Source organism: Schistocerca americana, chromosome 2 (assembly GCF_021461395.2).
Source record: "Schistocerca americana isolate TAMUIC-IGC-003095 chromosome 2, iqSchAmer2.1, whole genome shotgun sequence".
In the NCBI taxonomy this organism is placed as follows: Eukaryota; Metazoa; Arthropoda; class Insecta; order Orthoptera; family Acrididae; genus Schistocerca; species Schistocerca americana.
Window position 1 is genome coordinate 833,136,900 of NC_060120.1, and position 18,790 is coordinate 833,155,689.

General features: G+C 42.4%; 2 protein-coding genes across 4 annotated transcripts in view; one reads left to right on the forward strand and one right to left on the reverse strand.

Moving 5' to 3' along the window:
- The window catches only part of LOC124595488 (RING finger protein 17), a 485,726-nt gene that overhangs the window by 326,592 nt on the left and 140,344 nt on the right, over window positions 1–18,790 (reverse strand). The gene's annotated exons all lie outside the window — the stretch shown is intronic.
- LOC124595489 overlaps window positions 12,554–18,790 on the forward strand; it is an 89,579-nt gene continuing 83,342 nt past the window's right edge. The window contains exon 1 of the mRNA XM_047134252.1: window positions 12,554–12,674. Coding sequence (XP_046990208.1) covers window positions 12,617–12,674 — 58 coding nt within the window. The 5' untranslated portion in view covers window positions 12,554–12,616. The remainder of the gene's footprint in view (window positions 12,675–18,790) is intronic.

Consider the following 18,790-nt stretch of genomic DNA (forward strand, 5'->3'; position numbering starts at 1 on the left):
GTGAAGCTTGTTCAGAAAAACATTCCAAACCACAAAACTAGAGCGCAGCGAATGAGGCGGCGGAATATGTTCTGATCCTTGCCTCGTGGAACGAACTTGGTGGCAGAAGGTAGAAGGCATTATTTGTAACTACTGCACCAGGCCACTGTAGTAGTCGTCTAGTAGCTGAAAGCTTGGTGGTTTCACAGTCGTGATCGGAGAGGGAGGTGTCACGTCGTTGCAGACTGGAACTATATCCGAAAGGCTGCAGGCAACATTTGCCGATAAGAACACGGAGCTCACGACTGTCAGCTGCGGAAAGTGCGCGAAGTTCTGCTGAATACTTACAGCTTACGAATGTCGCTACTATTACTCTCTTATATTTATGTATGGAGTGAAAGAGTCATCTATGTGTAGAACAGTCTTCGACTGGAACACGTAAATCTTTACAAAAGAAACTCCATTTCGTTAAAAAAATTTCGTTAAGAAACAAGTAAACAATTCTGAAAAGTATAGACAAAGGTCACTGCCTGATATTACTTACTTCAAATCTGAAGTTAGCTTTTTTTCCGATCGAATTCTAATGACGAGAGAAAATGCTGGAAATGACGGTCTTAAGTCCGTCTACGGCCAAATAATGCGAATTTTTTATTCTGTTCTTTCACGCTATAAGCTACTAGAAAGTAGCTGTCCTGAGCCAAGTGTCATAATGGACTCGCATTCGGGAGGAGCGGTGTTCCAACCTCGTGTGGTCATTCAAATTTAGTATTTCGTTTATTCGCTAAATCCGCTGAAAACGGATACGTAGGTTAACTATGTGCTGTCACAACTTCAATTTTTCCCAGAATTTAATCACATTACATTCGACTTTGCCCTCCGTTTAGCAACACAGGTGTATGCAGTCTCCAGTGCCGAAGAGTAGAACTACTACTGACCCAGGCAACCGGCTGAAACAATCATTCTGGTAATATCCAGAAGAGATATAGAGAAACTGCAAGAGAGTGAACTCTGCTGGACTGTTTGGGATTTTAATCTGAATGTGCCAAATCAGAATGCGTTACATCCTCCAATCAGAAGGAACTACAGTATCGAATGTTACTGCAAAGGAGGATGTGCAGCTAATCTCAGAGTACTCTGATAGCTACTTCGAGGTGTCGACTACACAGAAACTTGCTACAAAGAAACTTCAATTCATGAGCAGAGATCCCATCATTGACTTGAACACCACCACCAACACCGGGCTTTGTTCAACTGTTGACACGGCACAGGGTAAAAAAACTTAATCATTTCGTTACCGTATCATTTTCTCGCACAATTCCCCCAAGGCAGACTTTCTTATCGTATTGTTAAGGTGTATAATTGGCGCCAGAAGAGCAACACAGCAGGTCTCCTAGTGAGAGAGATAGTGCATTCATAAGACGTTCTGGGGGAAGTTGGTTCACATCCGGTCCAGCCATCTCGATTTATGTTTTCGTGGTTACCCAAAAATCTCTTAAGCCAAATGGCGGTGCTGTTTCTTTGAAAAAGAGATAGCTGATTTCTTCCTCATGTTTCCCAAATTCGACCTTGTGCTCTGTCTTTAACGACAGTTTTGGTTATGGGACTTAAACCTCATACTTAGGCTGAGAGTAATGGCTGAAGAAAACCATAAATGGCTTTCACAGCTGTCCCTATCAAACCATTGTGGTTTGTACAACTGAACTTCTCCTCCAAGTATGATGAAGTATTAATTTTTCCCACAAGTGAGGATCATAAGCCATACGTAAACAATTTAAAGAAAGATTTTTTACTGACAGAGGCCAATGCTGAATGATCAGGTACAAGTTATCATTATCTACAGCAACCAGTTGGAATCTTGAGCAATGTAAGCAGCTGCAGCAGGAAATACAATTAATTTCTGGAAGTAGTAGCTTTCGTGCAGACACTCCGGAAGAGAACCTGCTGGTCATCGGCTGAGTCCAGCCTCGAGGAAAGGCAAGAACCGCACAGACGACCTTGCCGACGGCCGGCACGTTTCTCTGCTACCACGCCGGAAAAAGTGAATCGAACGACCGAACGGGGAAAGCCGCCAACAGCCGGACAGAGGCACCAAAGAGAGACAGGGTGTGATTTGTACCTTGAGCAGTAAATGAAGTCTCTTGACAAGTACGCCCCAAGGAAACAAGGCATAAAAGCACTGAGTGTAAAAGCTTGGGAGTTGTGAGAAATTAGCAAAGAAGCAGCAGCTACAGCTATGGCCTAAGGCAAGTACTTGGAAATGAACTCAACCAAATCTATTTTTGTGGGTCTGCCAAGTGACGAAATAACGTCTATTTATCGGTTAAGGTCAGCCGCTGCACTTATCTAACCCTCCTTTGCAGCAAAGCCAAACTGTGGCATTAAGATTCGATCTGCACGGTATGTGTTTCAAATCATGGTGGTGATGGAGCAGGAGGGGAATTGATTTATTGAGGTTCTGGAAAACAATCATTCAGTCAACCTCAAATAGACTAAGATCGGGAATTATATGGTACACAAACTACATGCATTAAATCACCACTTTTGCAGTTGCTGAAAAGCTGAACGTGTCTGCATATGGGCAGATCGAGGTATTCATACTGGTAGGGAACTTCAGTCCTCCCTACACTATGCAATACAATAAGCGAATTGTTTCTGGTGAAAACAGTTGAAGCCGATTACTACATGGTTTTGTCCGCCTGCAGCATACAGGTAAATAATTTAGTCCATTAAAATTCGATGAGAGTGTTCTTTAAACCAGCTCTGTCAAAGCAGAGGCAGAACATTGGCGTGAATTTCCGACACTTTATCGTGACAAAGTTGTACTACGGTCATAATGGGATGTTCAGGACTACTTTCGCAGATTACCCTCCCTCATACTGATAGGACCGACGCTACCTGCTTTTCGAACTATTTCTAATTTGCAGCTGCATAGGGTGGACCAAGTATAAGAACGGAACCTAGTCACATTTCTTTGAAACATGCGCAATACTCCTTCGCAGGCTTGTCCGTTAGTCTTACACCGCAGTGCATCATTCAGACCATAACATCTTAAAAATTACGATGATGTGCCTGCTGACTACGTAGTTCTTCCACAATATCAATGAGGAATGGGTAAATGAAAAGATTGCGAACGTCATCATTTGTGCTTTCAGCGTTTTTATGTCGTCCTAATATGTGCCGCAGAGCCTGTTGTTTACGCAAAACACACACACACACACACACACACACACACACACACACACACGCACACACAGAGAGAGAGAGAGAGAGACACGCACATGCTACAGCAAGTGGCACTATCTTATCAATCATTAAGCCTTGTCCTATATGAAATCCAAGAGTTGCTGCTTCTCAGCACGTACCAGTGCGTGGATGTTTCTGAAGAAGCAAAGGATATGCGCTATATTTGTTTGTCCAATGACGACCAATCGAAGCGACGTCTCCGTATTGATCTACTTGTGTCAAACCACACAGCGAGCTTTTTTTTTTTGTTTGTAATAAATCATTCAATCACTGGATTAAGTTGAACATAATGTTTTTGTAATACTAAAGTGGAATATTCTTCGTTCTGAAACCATAGCTTGGGACAAGACCATATATTTACGTCGAATAAGACTCCCACCAAATAATGCCTAGGGAACTGGGAGACGGTAGGCAGAACGAGGAGGTGCGAGTGGGAATAACTTGGCTCTGAGCACTATGGGACTTAACAGCTGAGGTCATCAGTCCCCTAGAACTTAGAACTACTTAAACCTAACTAACCTAAGGACATCACACACATCCATGCCCGAGGCAGGATTCGAACCTGCGACCGTAGCGGTCGCGCGGTTCCAGACTGAAGCGCCTAAAACCGCTCGGCCACACCGGCCGGCGAGTGGGAATAACTTCGCGCGCTTCGAGGGAGAAAGGGAGGGAGACCTTCGTGGCCTCCGCAACAAAATCGATACTAATAATGAAACGATTATCTGTACAGTAAGAAAACCCAACATCTGCCGCATGGATATGTATCATAATCGTAAATAATTTTTCATGTAAATTTAAAAATTGAACAACTTTGTGCACTGATCTTCTACCTTCTCATGTAATTTGTTTTTATTTTTTGAAATACACAAGTGTTCTCACACGTCTGCAAATAAAACTGCGAACAAGAGGAATCTCAACAGGACATTCTGATTAGACGTTATATAGGAGACACCAAGGGCCGTTCAACAATATGACACACAAAGCCTGATCCCAAATGCAAGCATTATTTTTCTGCTCAAAAACCCACGAGAGCGCAGGAGTCGATGGTGCCTGCATACAAAATAAGATCGGATGAGCTATGAGACATCTACTAAGCAGATCAGCTAAGATGTACACTACTGGCCATTAAAATTGCTACACCAAGAAGAAATGCAGATGATAAACAGGTAGTCATTGGACAAATATATTATACTAGAACTGACATGTGATTACATTTTCACGCAATTTGGGTACATAGATCCTGAGAAATCAGTACCCAGGACAACCACATCTGCCCGTAATAACGGCCTTGATACGCCTGGGCATTGAGTCAAACACAGCTTGGATGGTGTGTACAGGTACAGCCGCCCATGCAGCTTTAAAACGATACTACAGTTCATCAAGAGTAGTGACTGGCGTATTGTGGCGAGCCAGTTGCTCGGCCACCATTGACCAGACGTTTTCAGTTGGTGAGAGATCTGTAGAATGTGCTGGGCAGGGCAGTAGTCGAACATTTTCTGTATCCAGAAAGGCCCGTAAAGGACCTGAAACATGCGGTCGTGCATTATCCTGCTGAAATGTAGGGTTTCGCAGGGATCAAATGAAGGGTAGAGCTACGGGTCGTAACACATCTGAAATGTAACGTCCACTGTTCAAAAAGCCGTCAATGCGAACAAGAGGTGACCGAGACGTGTAACCAATGGAACCCCATACCATCACGTGGGGTGATACGACAGTATGGCGATGACGAATACACGCTTCCAATGTGCGTTCACCGCGATGTCGCCAAACACGGATGCGACCATCATGATACTGTAAACAGAACCTGGATTCATCCGAAAAAATGACGTTTTGACATTCGTGCACCCAGATTCGTCGTTGAGTACACCATCGCAGGCGCTCCTGTCTGTGATGCAGCGTCAAGGGCAACCGCAGCCACGGTCTCCGAGCTTATAGTCCATGCTGCTGCAAACGTCGTCGAACTGTTCGTGCAGATGGTTGTTGTCTTGCAAACGACCCCATCTGTTGACTCAGGGATCGAGACGTGGCTGCACGATCCGTTACAGCCATTCGGATAGGATGCCTGTCATCTCGACTGCTAGTGATACGAGGCCGTTGGGATCCAGCGCGGCATTCCGCATTACCCTCCTGAACCCACCGATTCCATACTCTGCTAACAGTCATTGGATCTCGACTAACGCGAGCAGCAATGTCGCGATACGATAAACCGCAATCGCGATAGGCTACAATCCGACCTTTATCAAAGTCGGAAACGTGATGGTACGCATTTCTCCTCCTTACACGAGGCATCACAACAACGTTTCACCAGGCAATGCCGGTCAACTGCTGTTTGCGTATGAGAAATCGGCTGGAAACTTTCCTCATGTCAGCACGTTGTAGGTGTCGCCACCGGCGCCAACCTTGTGTGAATGCTGTGAAAAGCTAATCATTTGCATATCACAGCACCTTCTTCCTGTCGGTTGAATTTCGGGTCTGTAACACGTCATCTTCGTGGTGTAGCAATTTTAATGGCCAGTAGTGTACTAACTGCACATAAATGTGAGAAGGGAGCCTTTGTTTCTTTTTGCCTTCTGTTATGACACTGTGCTTCCTTCACGTCAATGTACGAACGTAGTACTTCTCGACCCAGTCACCAGACACTGGAAAAATGTGCAAACCGATTTTTCCGAAACTAAGGAACAAATGGTTTACACAGGTTGTAAAGTTCTATGGAATTCTAAACAATGTACAAAACCTCAAAAGCTAGTTTCATCAAAGACAGTAGTTAGTCGACAACATCCTTCAGTTGCAAAATAATTAATAACTATCGCGTAACCGTGAGCATACAATGAAAGACTTAGTCAACGTAAATAGACTAACGTCAACCAACGGTGTTAGGAGGCACCTTGCCAGTTCCGCAACGTCATGAACTACTGAGGTTGTCACTGTGAATTTGTTGTTAAGACTAACGCTCTGATAAATTCGTCAAGTGACTTGCAGTTTCGAATTACGTGAGATTTCAACGCAGTTATTCAGCAAATATCTAAATATTCTGCTGCCCACACTGAAAGATAAGATGTAGCTCACAACCCGAGGTCCATCGTGAAAGTAGACGAAAGTTAATGGGTCACTTGAGATGCTGCGGCGGCTCAGGCTAGAAAGTACCGGCCATCTAAACCTTACGACGTGCCGTGTGGCATTAGAAAGTGACGAGCCTGAGTGTCCGTCAGGATGGTCAGACGCTACGGGGAATATATGGACTGTCGACTGCCGGCGCGGCAATGGAAAGCATGCAGCAAGAGTTTATTATGCCCTAGTTTTATGGTCCCCAATTCTGCCTCCTTATGTGGGCGCTCCCACGTCTCTTATCGTAGATTTAGTGACAAACGGTACTGAACACGAGTGATCTTTAGCAATGTGATTTTTTTTAAAATTTAGCTTTAATTGAGAAGTAAGTCACAGTTAGTTCACAGTACCCTCCTGCAAACCAAAAGATAGGATTTCACTCCTCCTCGACACTGTGGTCATCAGAAACTGCGAACAAGTTCAGACTAGCAAGTACATTTGAATCTGTTGTGAGACGCAAATTGGGGACCACTGAAGTAGTGGTACATCAGTACACACTGGGAAGCTATACACATGCTTATTGATTTTTTTTTCTGTTATCCAGTTTGACAAGCTGGCTAATCACATTTATTAATCACAATCAATGCGAGTACGTGGACAACTTGCAATCAACAAAGTAAGCGGATTACGTGTGCCACCTGTACGGATATATTTACCGCACCTTATAAACATTTCCGTTAAACTGATGGAAATTGCAATTTACAGACTTCCTTAATTATGTATACTGACACAGTTAACAAACTTCCATTATAGCCTAAGATTGAAAAGAATACAAGAACATGTTCATTCAACTGATAAAATTCTCATGGTCACTTTCTTCGATGTTAGTAATAACTTCGAGACAAATGGGATTCTAACTAGCAAACTTTTATTCTGGCGCTCTGATACGTAGAAGGCAGTGCGCTGATGGTGTGCTGGCTTCCAGCAACTAATGCTATTAGCAGGAGACGAAAGCAAATCCAGGCAGTGGTTATTGTCTGCAAGACATAGGGCAGGTCGTACTGGACCAGATGTCTAACAGCAATTACTCCGACTTAAGGTGATTACTTACGGTTAGAACCAGTCTTGCGCAGGAAGTAAAAGTGACTTGGATCAGGAGTGGCAGCAAAGTGCCCCCTAACACAATGTAACAGTCTACTGACGTTATGCTAAACTCACCCTAGCAGTGTCCTTACATTTGAGTGGCCATCTCAGATTCTTCTCTCGCCAACTGAACTATTCGCTTGCAAGTTTTCGTTGCTCTTGTGTAACACCCTCTTTTCCCATACTAAAAGAAGCATACCCCCCCCCCCCCAAAAAAAAACTAGTTTGTCGTCCTGACCAGGAGACGAAACAAGCGTCCCGACTTCCCATACAACGGTTTGAGGGGTTTCGACTGTGCTGGCCAAATAATCCCTGTGTTTACACCCCTCCCCCTCTTTTACATTATATCTCCAGGTACTAAATCAGCAATGGCTTATTGAAAAAAAACATAAAAAGAATCACCTTACCTGATGTATAAAACACTGAAAATCCTTATTGTATGGACAGAGAGAGATTTTAATCTCATTCCTCTCCAACACAATTCCAACCCTTTATTGCAACACTTTTGCTCAACAGGTCTAAATATTTTTACAATAATATACATGCAGTGTATATATCAGCCGATATAAAGAAATCCAAAGATTTTTACATGTTCGTATTCTTGACCAGCGCTTTGATTTCCACCTTTAAGGATAACACCCGGAGACCCAGTGGGGTGAGATATTTAAGGTATTATTATTCTCAGTAAAAAATCACATACAATACGTACGTTTGTCTGCAAGTGTACATGCCCTTACAAAAACTTCTACAAAATTATGTAAGTCATTGGTACTGCTACCAACGGAACAAGAGAAACCTGGAGTGGATCTCACACTGGTACTATTACCAAAGGAACAAGAAAAACCTGGTGTGGATCTCAAGCCAACATATCAATTGTGACAGTAAAAAAATGAAATGACTCTGAGCACTATGGGACTTAGCATCTGAGGTCATCAGTCCCCTAGAACTTAGAACTACTTAAACCTAACCAACCTAAGGACATTACACACATCCATGCCCGAGGCAGGATTCGAACCTGCGACCGTAGTAGTCGCACGGTTCCGGACTGAAGCGCCTAGAACCGCTCGGCCGCCGCGGCCGGCCTCTGACAATAAAAACTATGAACATAATTAAATACATTATTACAAACAGGGAAACTTCTTGCATTGCCCCCCTCCCCCCCCCCCCCCCCTCTCTCCACCTCACATTCTATAACGCCTCGAACAGAGATACCAGCTGTTTAAACATTGTTACCTCATCGCATCTCCCAAAATGTTTTGTGTGGTTTGTTCATAAGAATTATTACACGCTTTTCCTTGGGTTGTTGACAAACGAGTTTAATCCCTTGAACACCAACACAACAGATCACCACGGAGCTATTTAATAAAACACTTACAACATCTAAACTTGGGATTTCTTTATGATACTTATTAGAAGTTGTGCGTCAGTTTAATATTTTACGACGCATTGAAAATGTTGGAATTTTAAGCTATTTCGCAATGCGGAACTGCTTTCGTGGAAAATAAGTATTTAGCTACACACATTATAAATTAAATTCCCTGTTTCATTTTTCTGTCCATATGTGAATGTTACTCTCAGCAAAAACTGCAGGGATTTTGATACAGCTTCCATTTATAGACAGACTGCTTCACGAGGAAGGACTGTGTATATCCATACATATTATTAATCAGTTGCCCGGCAGAAGATAGTTTGTGCCACCACCCGTGAGAAACCATGATGTGTGGCAAATAACGTCTATTTAGCATGAAAATATCAAATGTTTGTTTCTGGTCACTCTAATCGCATCTGGAGAACATAATTAAAATATAGTATGGCATCAGGTGTGCAGATTGCTATCGCTCATTCTCATCGCTTAAAAAGGTCGCTGAACAAAACTAAGATTCCATATTATGAACTTGACAATGGGCGGTGTTCTCTGAAATCGCATAAGCACCCTTTTTTGACTTGCGAAATGAACAATTTTCTTGCAATTTATTTCTGATGGTCTCGCAATTGGCTGGTCTTTAATACTAATTAAGCTTTCTTCATGTCATTAGCATCACTCGTTGGGTACATATAGGAACCAGTTCACCAGACTAGCTTTTTGCTTCTATGTCAGTAAATGCACCGACAATCAGATTATAGTTACGGCAGAATTTTTGCACACACTTATCAGCGCTACAGTAGCTGGAGTAAATATTTTCTATCTACACAAATGTTATATGAATACTTTTTACGCCATAGTACTCCTTAACATTTACACAAATTATACAATTTTATATCACAGTCCATACGTGCCCACATAGTAACTGCCATTTACTTTGTACGACATTTCATATGATTTTTGACATAGTGACATGGTTTGGTTTTAGGAGCAGCTTAAATTTAGTATTTTTTGAAATAAGTAAATGTTCAGACATTGTAGTAGTAATGATCCTACAGCTATGCACACTTTAAATCAATGCGAAATGTGGGAGCGCGTACCGCACGCAAACTGGTATGAATTCACGCAGGAAAGTGGAGCGCAACAGCAAGCGAACAACAGCTGCGAACCGGCGGATCTTAACCTTGCTCGCTGCCCCCTACCGTTTCGACATGCGGATTCGGCGCTGCACTAGGCTATTTTATAGCGGACTTCCCCACTCTCCACAAGTCAAAACAAATTCCTACAAAAATAGGATTATTGGAATATGTAACCTGGGATTCCACAATGACCATGACTTTATGCATACCGCTGGGAACAATGAAAAAGTTTCATTTGTGGACAAGCTACATTTGAGATAGACTTTCACGTGATAGGATTTTAGTGTCATCATTGTGAACGACTACACAAAATCGTCAACTTCGAAGAGAGCCGTTGTTCTTTGACTCGTGGTATTTAAGCAACGCTGTCATAGTGAATCCGAAAAGGAAGGCTCTCTCTTTAAGCATAACCGCCCTTTAAACGCAGATCAACAGCAATGTTATGTGAAATAAAAGGCCCGCAAACAACATTTGTGCAGATAGAGATAACAAACTGAATTGACACTAGTGCAAACCACAGTGCCTGAACATTTATAGGTATCACTAAGTGATTCAATTGTCAGGTGCTGCACTTGCTGACACAGTATCAAAAATTTTGTAGGATATTAAGTTTATGATCAATGGAAACCGCTAAAGAAAAAAGGAAGGAAGGGAAATTAAAAAGAGTTCAGCGTAGTGTCGCCATCAAGGATCAAGGACATTAGAGATGGACAACTACCACGAACTGGAAAAGGACGAAACAAGATAGTGACTGACCTTTCCAAAAAAACTATTCTACAGAAAATTTAAATCAATACAACAAGATGGGGACTTGAACCCCGCTCCTCCTAAATCACAGTCCAGTGTCTTAATCGCTGTACCATCTCGTTTGGTTGGAGGACACTGAAGGAGCGCACCACACAGCAACTGGAGGTGGGACAAGATTTAATTGCTATGAAATGTGAATCTTACATGCGTCCACTGAGCGTTCAGAAACAACACAAAACTTTCGGAAATAATGCAGAGGCACAAATTTTCCAGTATCTGCAAACTAAAGTTTTTGCGAATAGAGTTAAAAATTAATCAAATATGTGACGGATGCACTTTCTTTTTTTATACATTGCCGACGGCTAGAACGTTAACTAGCATTTTTCTTGGCGTTAGTTATTAATTTCTCTGGGCTATTACAGCTTTCAGTTTGCTGCTGCCATTAGAACGGACAAATCCGGAGTAAGCCATGGCGTTAGATTTTCTAAGGTATGCGTCTGGAGATCGCAATATGCAAATGAATGCAGATTTACTGAAGTTATTTCTCCTTGCGACTAGTTTTTAATTTTCAAATGCTATTACTCAATACTAAACGACATAACTTATAGGATAATATGGCTACAGTACACTCCGAACGCCAACTATACATTCACTCCTCTTGCTGACAGAAGCGAATTTGCTCTAGGATTTGATATTACATTACAAAATCCTACCTTCATGTTAAAATGTTTGTGTCTTATCAGAATTAATTGGTGGAAAAAGTGCTAGCCAAGGATTGAGCGACGGACCTCTGGATTTGTACTGTGAAATCCATTCATTGTCACATAACCACACGTTATACGCCTAACGAAGGCTAAAATTGTCAAAGATCGGTTTGTGGGGCGCTCAACTGCGCGGTTATCAGCGCAATTATCAAAGCTGAAGCTTTCTGTGAGTATTAATTGCAAACAAAATGTGTGTGGCAGATATTTCTAGAACACAGATTATCCAAGGGCCGTTAAGGCGGTGCTGGTCCTCTTCAATTTGTAACAGTATTCACTTTTACTCTAATATGGGAAGACCGCGATAATCCAGCACTCTGTAGTCCGGCAGAGCTGATAGTCCGGCAGGCATAAGAATTTTCCTTTATTTTTAGCTCGGTGCGCCTGGCTGTACAACCCGACGCCTTCGAAAAACGTCTGCATCTAGTAATAAACTGAATGTGTTTTCAGAAGAAGAAGTTCATATATGAATCGAAATTGACAAAAATGTAGCCATCGAAGAAGAGCTGTTTGCCGATGTGATATTGCAAACTGTTTTCAGCGCACTGGCGGCACCAGAAACTACGAGTGACGAAGAAGAAACGCCTACTACTCGCATTTCATGCACTGGCAAACAGTTCCATTCTTGAGGAAGACAATAAAGAGAACGTCCCACTGACGTGGGAAACTTAACGATACAATTTGTTAGTTGTGTAATTAGATGCGAAAGACACTCACCTTAAGTGGTTAAGAAAAATTGCGTAAACTTAAATCACGGTGAACAGGGCGATGTGAAGCCTGACTGTAGCGGAATATGATTGCAGTGTATTAGCCACTGCATAATGTCGCTCGGTGCGGAATTCAATCTCACTGACAAAGGGCATATCTTCTTAGCGAGATTCAAAAACAACCTAATAGCCTAGAACGCCTGTATTTAAGGTTGAACGCAATAAGCCGAGTTGAATACAGTCTATGCGGCCAGAAGGTGGACCGGACCTCCGGGCAGCTCAGACCGGAGCCAGACGGGAGTGGGGTTCGATTTCACTTTCACAGCAAGGTAAGGCAAGGCAAGGCAGGACAAGGCAACGCAAGCCAAGGCGGGGCGGGTGAGGCTACGAGCAGCTGACGCCGGCTCGGCCGGACTCGGCCAGTGAGTGAGTGTCTGTTGGGAAGGCGGCTGGAGCTTGCACGCAGCCACAACTCAGTCCCCGCCGGCCATGTACGGACGCGGCCTCTGGTTACAATTGGCCGCGCTGCTCGCGGCCGCCGCCTTGGGTGAGTACGACGCTCTCACTGCGCGGCTGTGCCGGCATGCACAACTGTCAACAACCTTCCGACAGGGCCACTCGCGATTTACGAGCCTAAAATGATTCGCGAACAGATACAGCAACCATCTCTACTGCATACATCTGTTTACCAACTAATGTCACCAGTTTAACTTAATTTCATCTGAGGATACAACCTGATATTTACGAGTATTCCTTTCGTTTGTTAACCGTCACTGGAGTAAGCTTGAAATATCGTATACGATTTGAATACGGAGGAAAGACAACACTGCGAACTGCGATACACCGTGAATACAGCACTGCACGAACCACTTACAGCTCCTGTCGCAGATATTCCACTGATCCTACAAGAAAGATCTCTCTTACTAATTTCTTTACTGCTTACTTAGCTCTTCATTGCATAGAGTCCACACGAGCCACGTACCTCTTCAGAACAATTTAAAGCTTTACTAATTCATAATTTACTAAGGCGCCTTTCTTAATAATAATAATAATAATAATAATAATAATAATAAGTTTGGAAGGTAGGAAACGAGGTACTGGCAGAAGTAAAGCTGTGAGGACGGGGCGTGAGTCGTGCTTGGGTAGCTCAGTTGGTAGAGCACTTGCCCGCGAAAGGCAAAGGTCCCGAGTTCGAGTCTCGGTCCGGCACACAGTTTTAATCTGCCAGGAAGTTTCAATAATAATAATAATAATAATAATAATAATAATAATTCACATCTGCCTACTGCCGATGGAAGCAAGCTACTTACATTCTCCACAGTCCCACTGTGCTGAACAGGTGATCTAGCAATAGTCGTTTCACCTATTCTTGCTCATCAAGCTGACTTACACATGTTGCATTTACGACCAGTGGCCAAACGCTGCACATTATCACAACTTTTCTTCAAGTGTTTCCTTTTTAACATTATTGTTTCTGCCAAGCACCTACAGAGAATTCAGTTATTTTTTTTTTCTTTTTTTATATTCATGGAGTTCTCAATAGTTTATGTACGTTAATATCTTTGTGTTACCTCCTCGCAAATTCTCGCATAATCGGATCATTTAGTGTGCTAGTGATGTTGTTAGCTAATGTAGAATAGATCTTCACTGTCATTGCCACACTCCCAAAATTATGTGCATTCTAGTACAACATTCGCTCCTAGTGTGCCATGTTCCACCAGCCAATTAAAAGATACACGAACATTAAAGCATATAAGTATAGAGTTAGTTTAATCAAGTGGCGGTGCAGAGAGGAATCATAAGTTATTTCAAAAGTTAATTACAAGCCAGTCACCTGAAGATCTATCGCTTTCCTCAATAATTCTAGAGGCAAGAACAAACGGAAACTCTCAGCCCTTTTGAATTCAATATCTGCTCGTTTCTGAAATTAAGCTGGACACGCAAAAGTCTCTCACTCTTTCCTGTTATCCACAGGACAAGGCTGCTAATACTTCCCTGGTAACGTCCCAAGCATAGCATGTACTAAATACTCTCAGTTTACCATTGGGAAAACTGCTATCACTGAAACTAGCTGCACTACCGAAAAACGGACTAAATAGATTTGTCTGAGGAAAAGAAGGATCTGTAAAGTGACTAGTGGACTAACATATAGGAGAGCAGAGGAGGCAGTGTCTAAAGCCTATTTGCCTATCATGATCGATGCACATCTGAGTATTTACACTGTTTTCTCCCATAGTAAATAAATCTAGATTTTTCATGCACAAGTGATTTCTTGCGCGAAGTCCTCCAACCACACACTTAGATGCCGCCGTGTTCCAATCCACTGCTGAGCCACATTCGCTGACGTCCTTGAAAAATATTCCCGGCTGCAGCAGCAACCAAACTCCGCTGTATAACTCGTGTGTTATGATGAACCCAGTGACGTGAGTTCAGTCTGTACGAACTTGTACAATTACCATATCATCTAAAAAGGGATAGAATACCACTTTCCGGCAGTCTGATTAAGAGTAACTTAGCAACAAAGAATAACGTTCTATCTTCTGAACAAAGGGGCAAGATACAGATACTTCCGCAAGAGTGGAACAATGTCGAAAATTGAACATGGCACATCAGGTGTTACAAAACATTGAAGAAAATAATAAGGATTCTTGTCGCGCGATAAGCGTTGTCTAATTAGCAAATTAGTAGTACTATCTAGAGGAAGGAAGGCATTTTAAGTGCTTACCGTCATGTCCTCACCAAGGTTATTAGAAACAGAACTACGTATCAGTTACAGAAAAAGGACTAGTAGCTGGAGGAGAACTGTCAATGGCCCTGTTGAAGGCTCCATCCCAAACACCTCATGCAGTGGTTTAGGGAAATACTGATCTGAAGGAGACTTGAACCTCACTTCTCTTTAAGTACGAGTCTGAATCCTAAATCACTATATCACCCATCAAGGCGTTTATTTAACGAAATGGTTATGATGGTAGCCAATGACTACAGTTTGCAATTTATATAGACTAGGGCCGATACAAAATGTTTACCGGATTACAAGAGCAAGTGAAGGTCTATAACATCATTACGATTAGTAAACACTTGTTCCGATGGCTAAGTTATGTCAAGATTGTTGTAATCTTATTTTAATAAAATATTAATGGTTACTATGTCAATGAGTTCTACTTTTAAGATCTTCACAGACTAATACGGCTCTGAGCACTATGGGACTTAACATCTGTGGTCATCAGTCCCCTAGAACTTAGAACTACTTAAACCTAACTAACCTAAGGACATCACACACACCCATGCCCGAGGCAGGATTCGAACCTGCGACCGTAGCAGTCGCGCGGTTCCGGACTGCGCGCCTAGAACCGCGAGACCACCACGGCCGACACAGACTAATATGGCCAGCACCAGGTCATACACTTCTGAATTCATTTTAGATCCGGGGGCAGGTTATATTGTACAGGCAGAAGGGAGAAAATTGCTGAAACTTAAACGATGAAGAACACATTGCCACTTCAAAAAACCGCCGCAGAGTAGAAAGCACGCATAATGAGCCTATCGTAAAGTTTTCGGCATCTCTCAGAACCATGTCTTAGTTGCAATTAATAAGGTAATGCATTTGCAGTTCCCAACAAAGACGGATTTGTTCTTTCGTACTACGAACAACGGACATGTACATTTCACATATAGAACTTCACACCTTGAATCTACATTTCGTTTTTTGGTGCCGCTGGAGAAAGGGTGAGGAAGGAAGGTGGGAGGGAGGGGGAGGCAAGCAGGAGAAGAATAAGAACTAGCACAGCCACGACCAGTCAGCAGTCTTCAGCATTACGAAAAATACCGGTTGTGTAGCGGGTAGATGAAGATGCGAGAAAGAGATATGGGGGAGGGGAGGGCAGGAGACTTCACGAGCAAAACACTCTTAGTACCTTATTTATATACAGGGTGTTACAAAAAGATACGGCCAAACTTTCAGGAAACATTCCTCACACACAAATAAAGAAAAGATGTTATGTGGACATGTGTCCGGAAACGCTTAATTTCCATGTTAGAGCTAATTTTAGTTTCGTCAGTATGTACTGTACCTCCTCGATTCACCGCCAGTTGGCCCAATTGAAGGAATGTGATGTTAACTTCGGTGCTTGTGTTGACATGCGACTCGTTGCTTTACGTTTGGGCAGGCATTGTTGGTGATGTCTTGATTGGGCCCCATGTTCTTCCACCTATGCTCAATGGAGCACGTTATCATGATTTCATACAGGATACTCTACCTGTGCTGCTAGAACATGTGCCTTTACAAGTACGACACAACATGTGGTTCATGCACGATGGAGCTCCTGCACATTTCAATCGAAGTGTTCGTACGCTTCTCAACAACAGATTCGGTGGCCGATGGATTGGTAGAGGCGGACCAATTCCATGGCCTCCACGCTCTCCTGACCTCAACCCTCTTGACTTTCATTTGTGGGGGCATTTGAAAGCTCTTGTCTACGCAACCCCGGTACCAAATGTAGAGACTCTTCGTGCTCGTATTGTGGACGGCTGTGATACAATACGCCATTCTCCAGGGCTGCATCAGCGCATCAGGGATTCCATGCGACGGAGGGTGGATGCTTGTATCCTCGCTAACGGAGGACATTTTGAACATTTCCTGTAACAAAGTGTTTGAAGTCACGCTGGTACCTTCTGTTGCTGTGTGTTTCCATTCCATGATTAATGTGATTTGAAGAGAAGTAATAAAATGAGCTCTAACATGGAAAGTAAGCGTTTCCGGACACATGTCCACATAACATATTTTCTTTCTTTGTGAGTGAGGAATGTTTCCTGAAAGTCTGGTCGTACCTTTTTGTAACACCCTGTATATATATTACAAAAATCAAAATGGCAAAATAACGTAATTAAGGAAACTCGTAATGTGATATTTCGGAGCACTATTTGTGAATGTAAAACAACTGCAGTTTCACTGTATGTCTTGCACCACACACCAGGCAATATGTACGTTCTTGCAAATACTCGTAAATGTTATCTGTTAAATAACTGAATGGTTATTTTAAGTGGATAACATATAGTATACAAGTTCCCATACTACGTTATTCCATCCGTTTGAATTCTACATTTTCGAATTAGGTGATTTGTACCTCTGAAGAGACCTCTATTTTATGGGCGATTTTCTGTTCAGTTACAACAATTTTCGTATTTCGGTTCCGAACAAAAATCTCGTCTGCGTTTTTAGATATTGGCAGTTAATATGAGAGTTCGTGGGAGTGATGAGGAAGGAGGACGGTGAGAGGGGGGCGATCTTACATGTCACCAAGAGACATGGGATTGTCGGAGGACATCGAAAGGGTGCAAAAAAGGGCAGCTCGTTTTGTATTATCACGTAGTAGGGGAGAGAGTGTGGCAGATATGATACGCGAATTGGGATGGAAGTCATTAAAGCAAAGACGTTTTTCGTCGCGGCGAGATCTACTTACGAAATTTCAGTCACCAACTTTCTCTTCCGAATGCGAAAATATTTCGTTGAGCCCAACCTACATAGGTAGGAATGATCATCAAAATAAAATAAGAGAAATCAGAGCTCGAACAGAAAGGTTTAGGTGTTCTTTTTTCCCGCGCGCTGTTCGGGAGTGGAATGGTAGAGAGATAGTATGATTGTGGTTCGACGAACCCTCTGCCAAGCACTTAAATGTGAATTGCAGAGTAGTCATGTAGAAGAGACAAACTGAGGAACTACCAATTAGCAGCCAGTACATACTAGAACACTTTGAACTTCATTCGAGCTTCTGATGCCTAATTTGTGCATTACCGCTTTGTATCACAAATTATCGGTGGGTTGTAAACGCAGTCATTCTGATACAATTTTCTTTAAGGAATTTTACGATTTAGCTACAAAAAGAAAATAGTACTATTCAAACAAGGCAGCTTACGCCAAATGTAACAAAATGCAAAGGGATGAGTATAAGTACACCAAAATATTTTGTATTTTGAATATGGCACAAAAATATCTAATTATTAACGATGTTGAAAAACGTTGGCTTGACCGCTCAAAGCCAGCTGGAAAGACTGTAGAGAAAAGAATTTTCACTTCCAAATACAGTAACATCTGCAAAAGCCGCAAACCGAGTGAAAGGAGATTACGCATGAACATATCCAGGCTGTCACTGATTTTAGGCCACGATTTTAGAAATTCTGATAGCAGCACGTGGGAGTTTCCACGTTGCACCAAATATTTGAAACCAGTGATCAAACACAGTTTTTTTAACCTTAATCATTTGTGTCATATCACGTTCCCGATCTACAATATAGAGCCCATTTCAGTCACACGCTCCCCCTTGGTCTTGCAACCTTCACAAATATTGATGTATTCTTCTATAGGTAATTGGCAACATCCTGTAGAAATGCAGTTCTTATACGCGGAATCTGTGTTCGTATATAATGTACAGTCAGCTTTACGGTTTTGGTTATCTGATTGGAAACTATTGTCGAGAAATAGATGTAATTCCTAGAAAAGCTGTGTTACTCAGCCTGGTCTACTCGTATATGGAAGCACGTTTAGTAATTATCTGACAGCTTTCTGAGTAAGTTCCACGAAGCTGTTGGGGATCACAAGAAAAGGAAGTTATGCGCCTATAGTCTTTAGCACATCAGCCCCCCACCCCTTAAGAAAAAAGAAGAAAA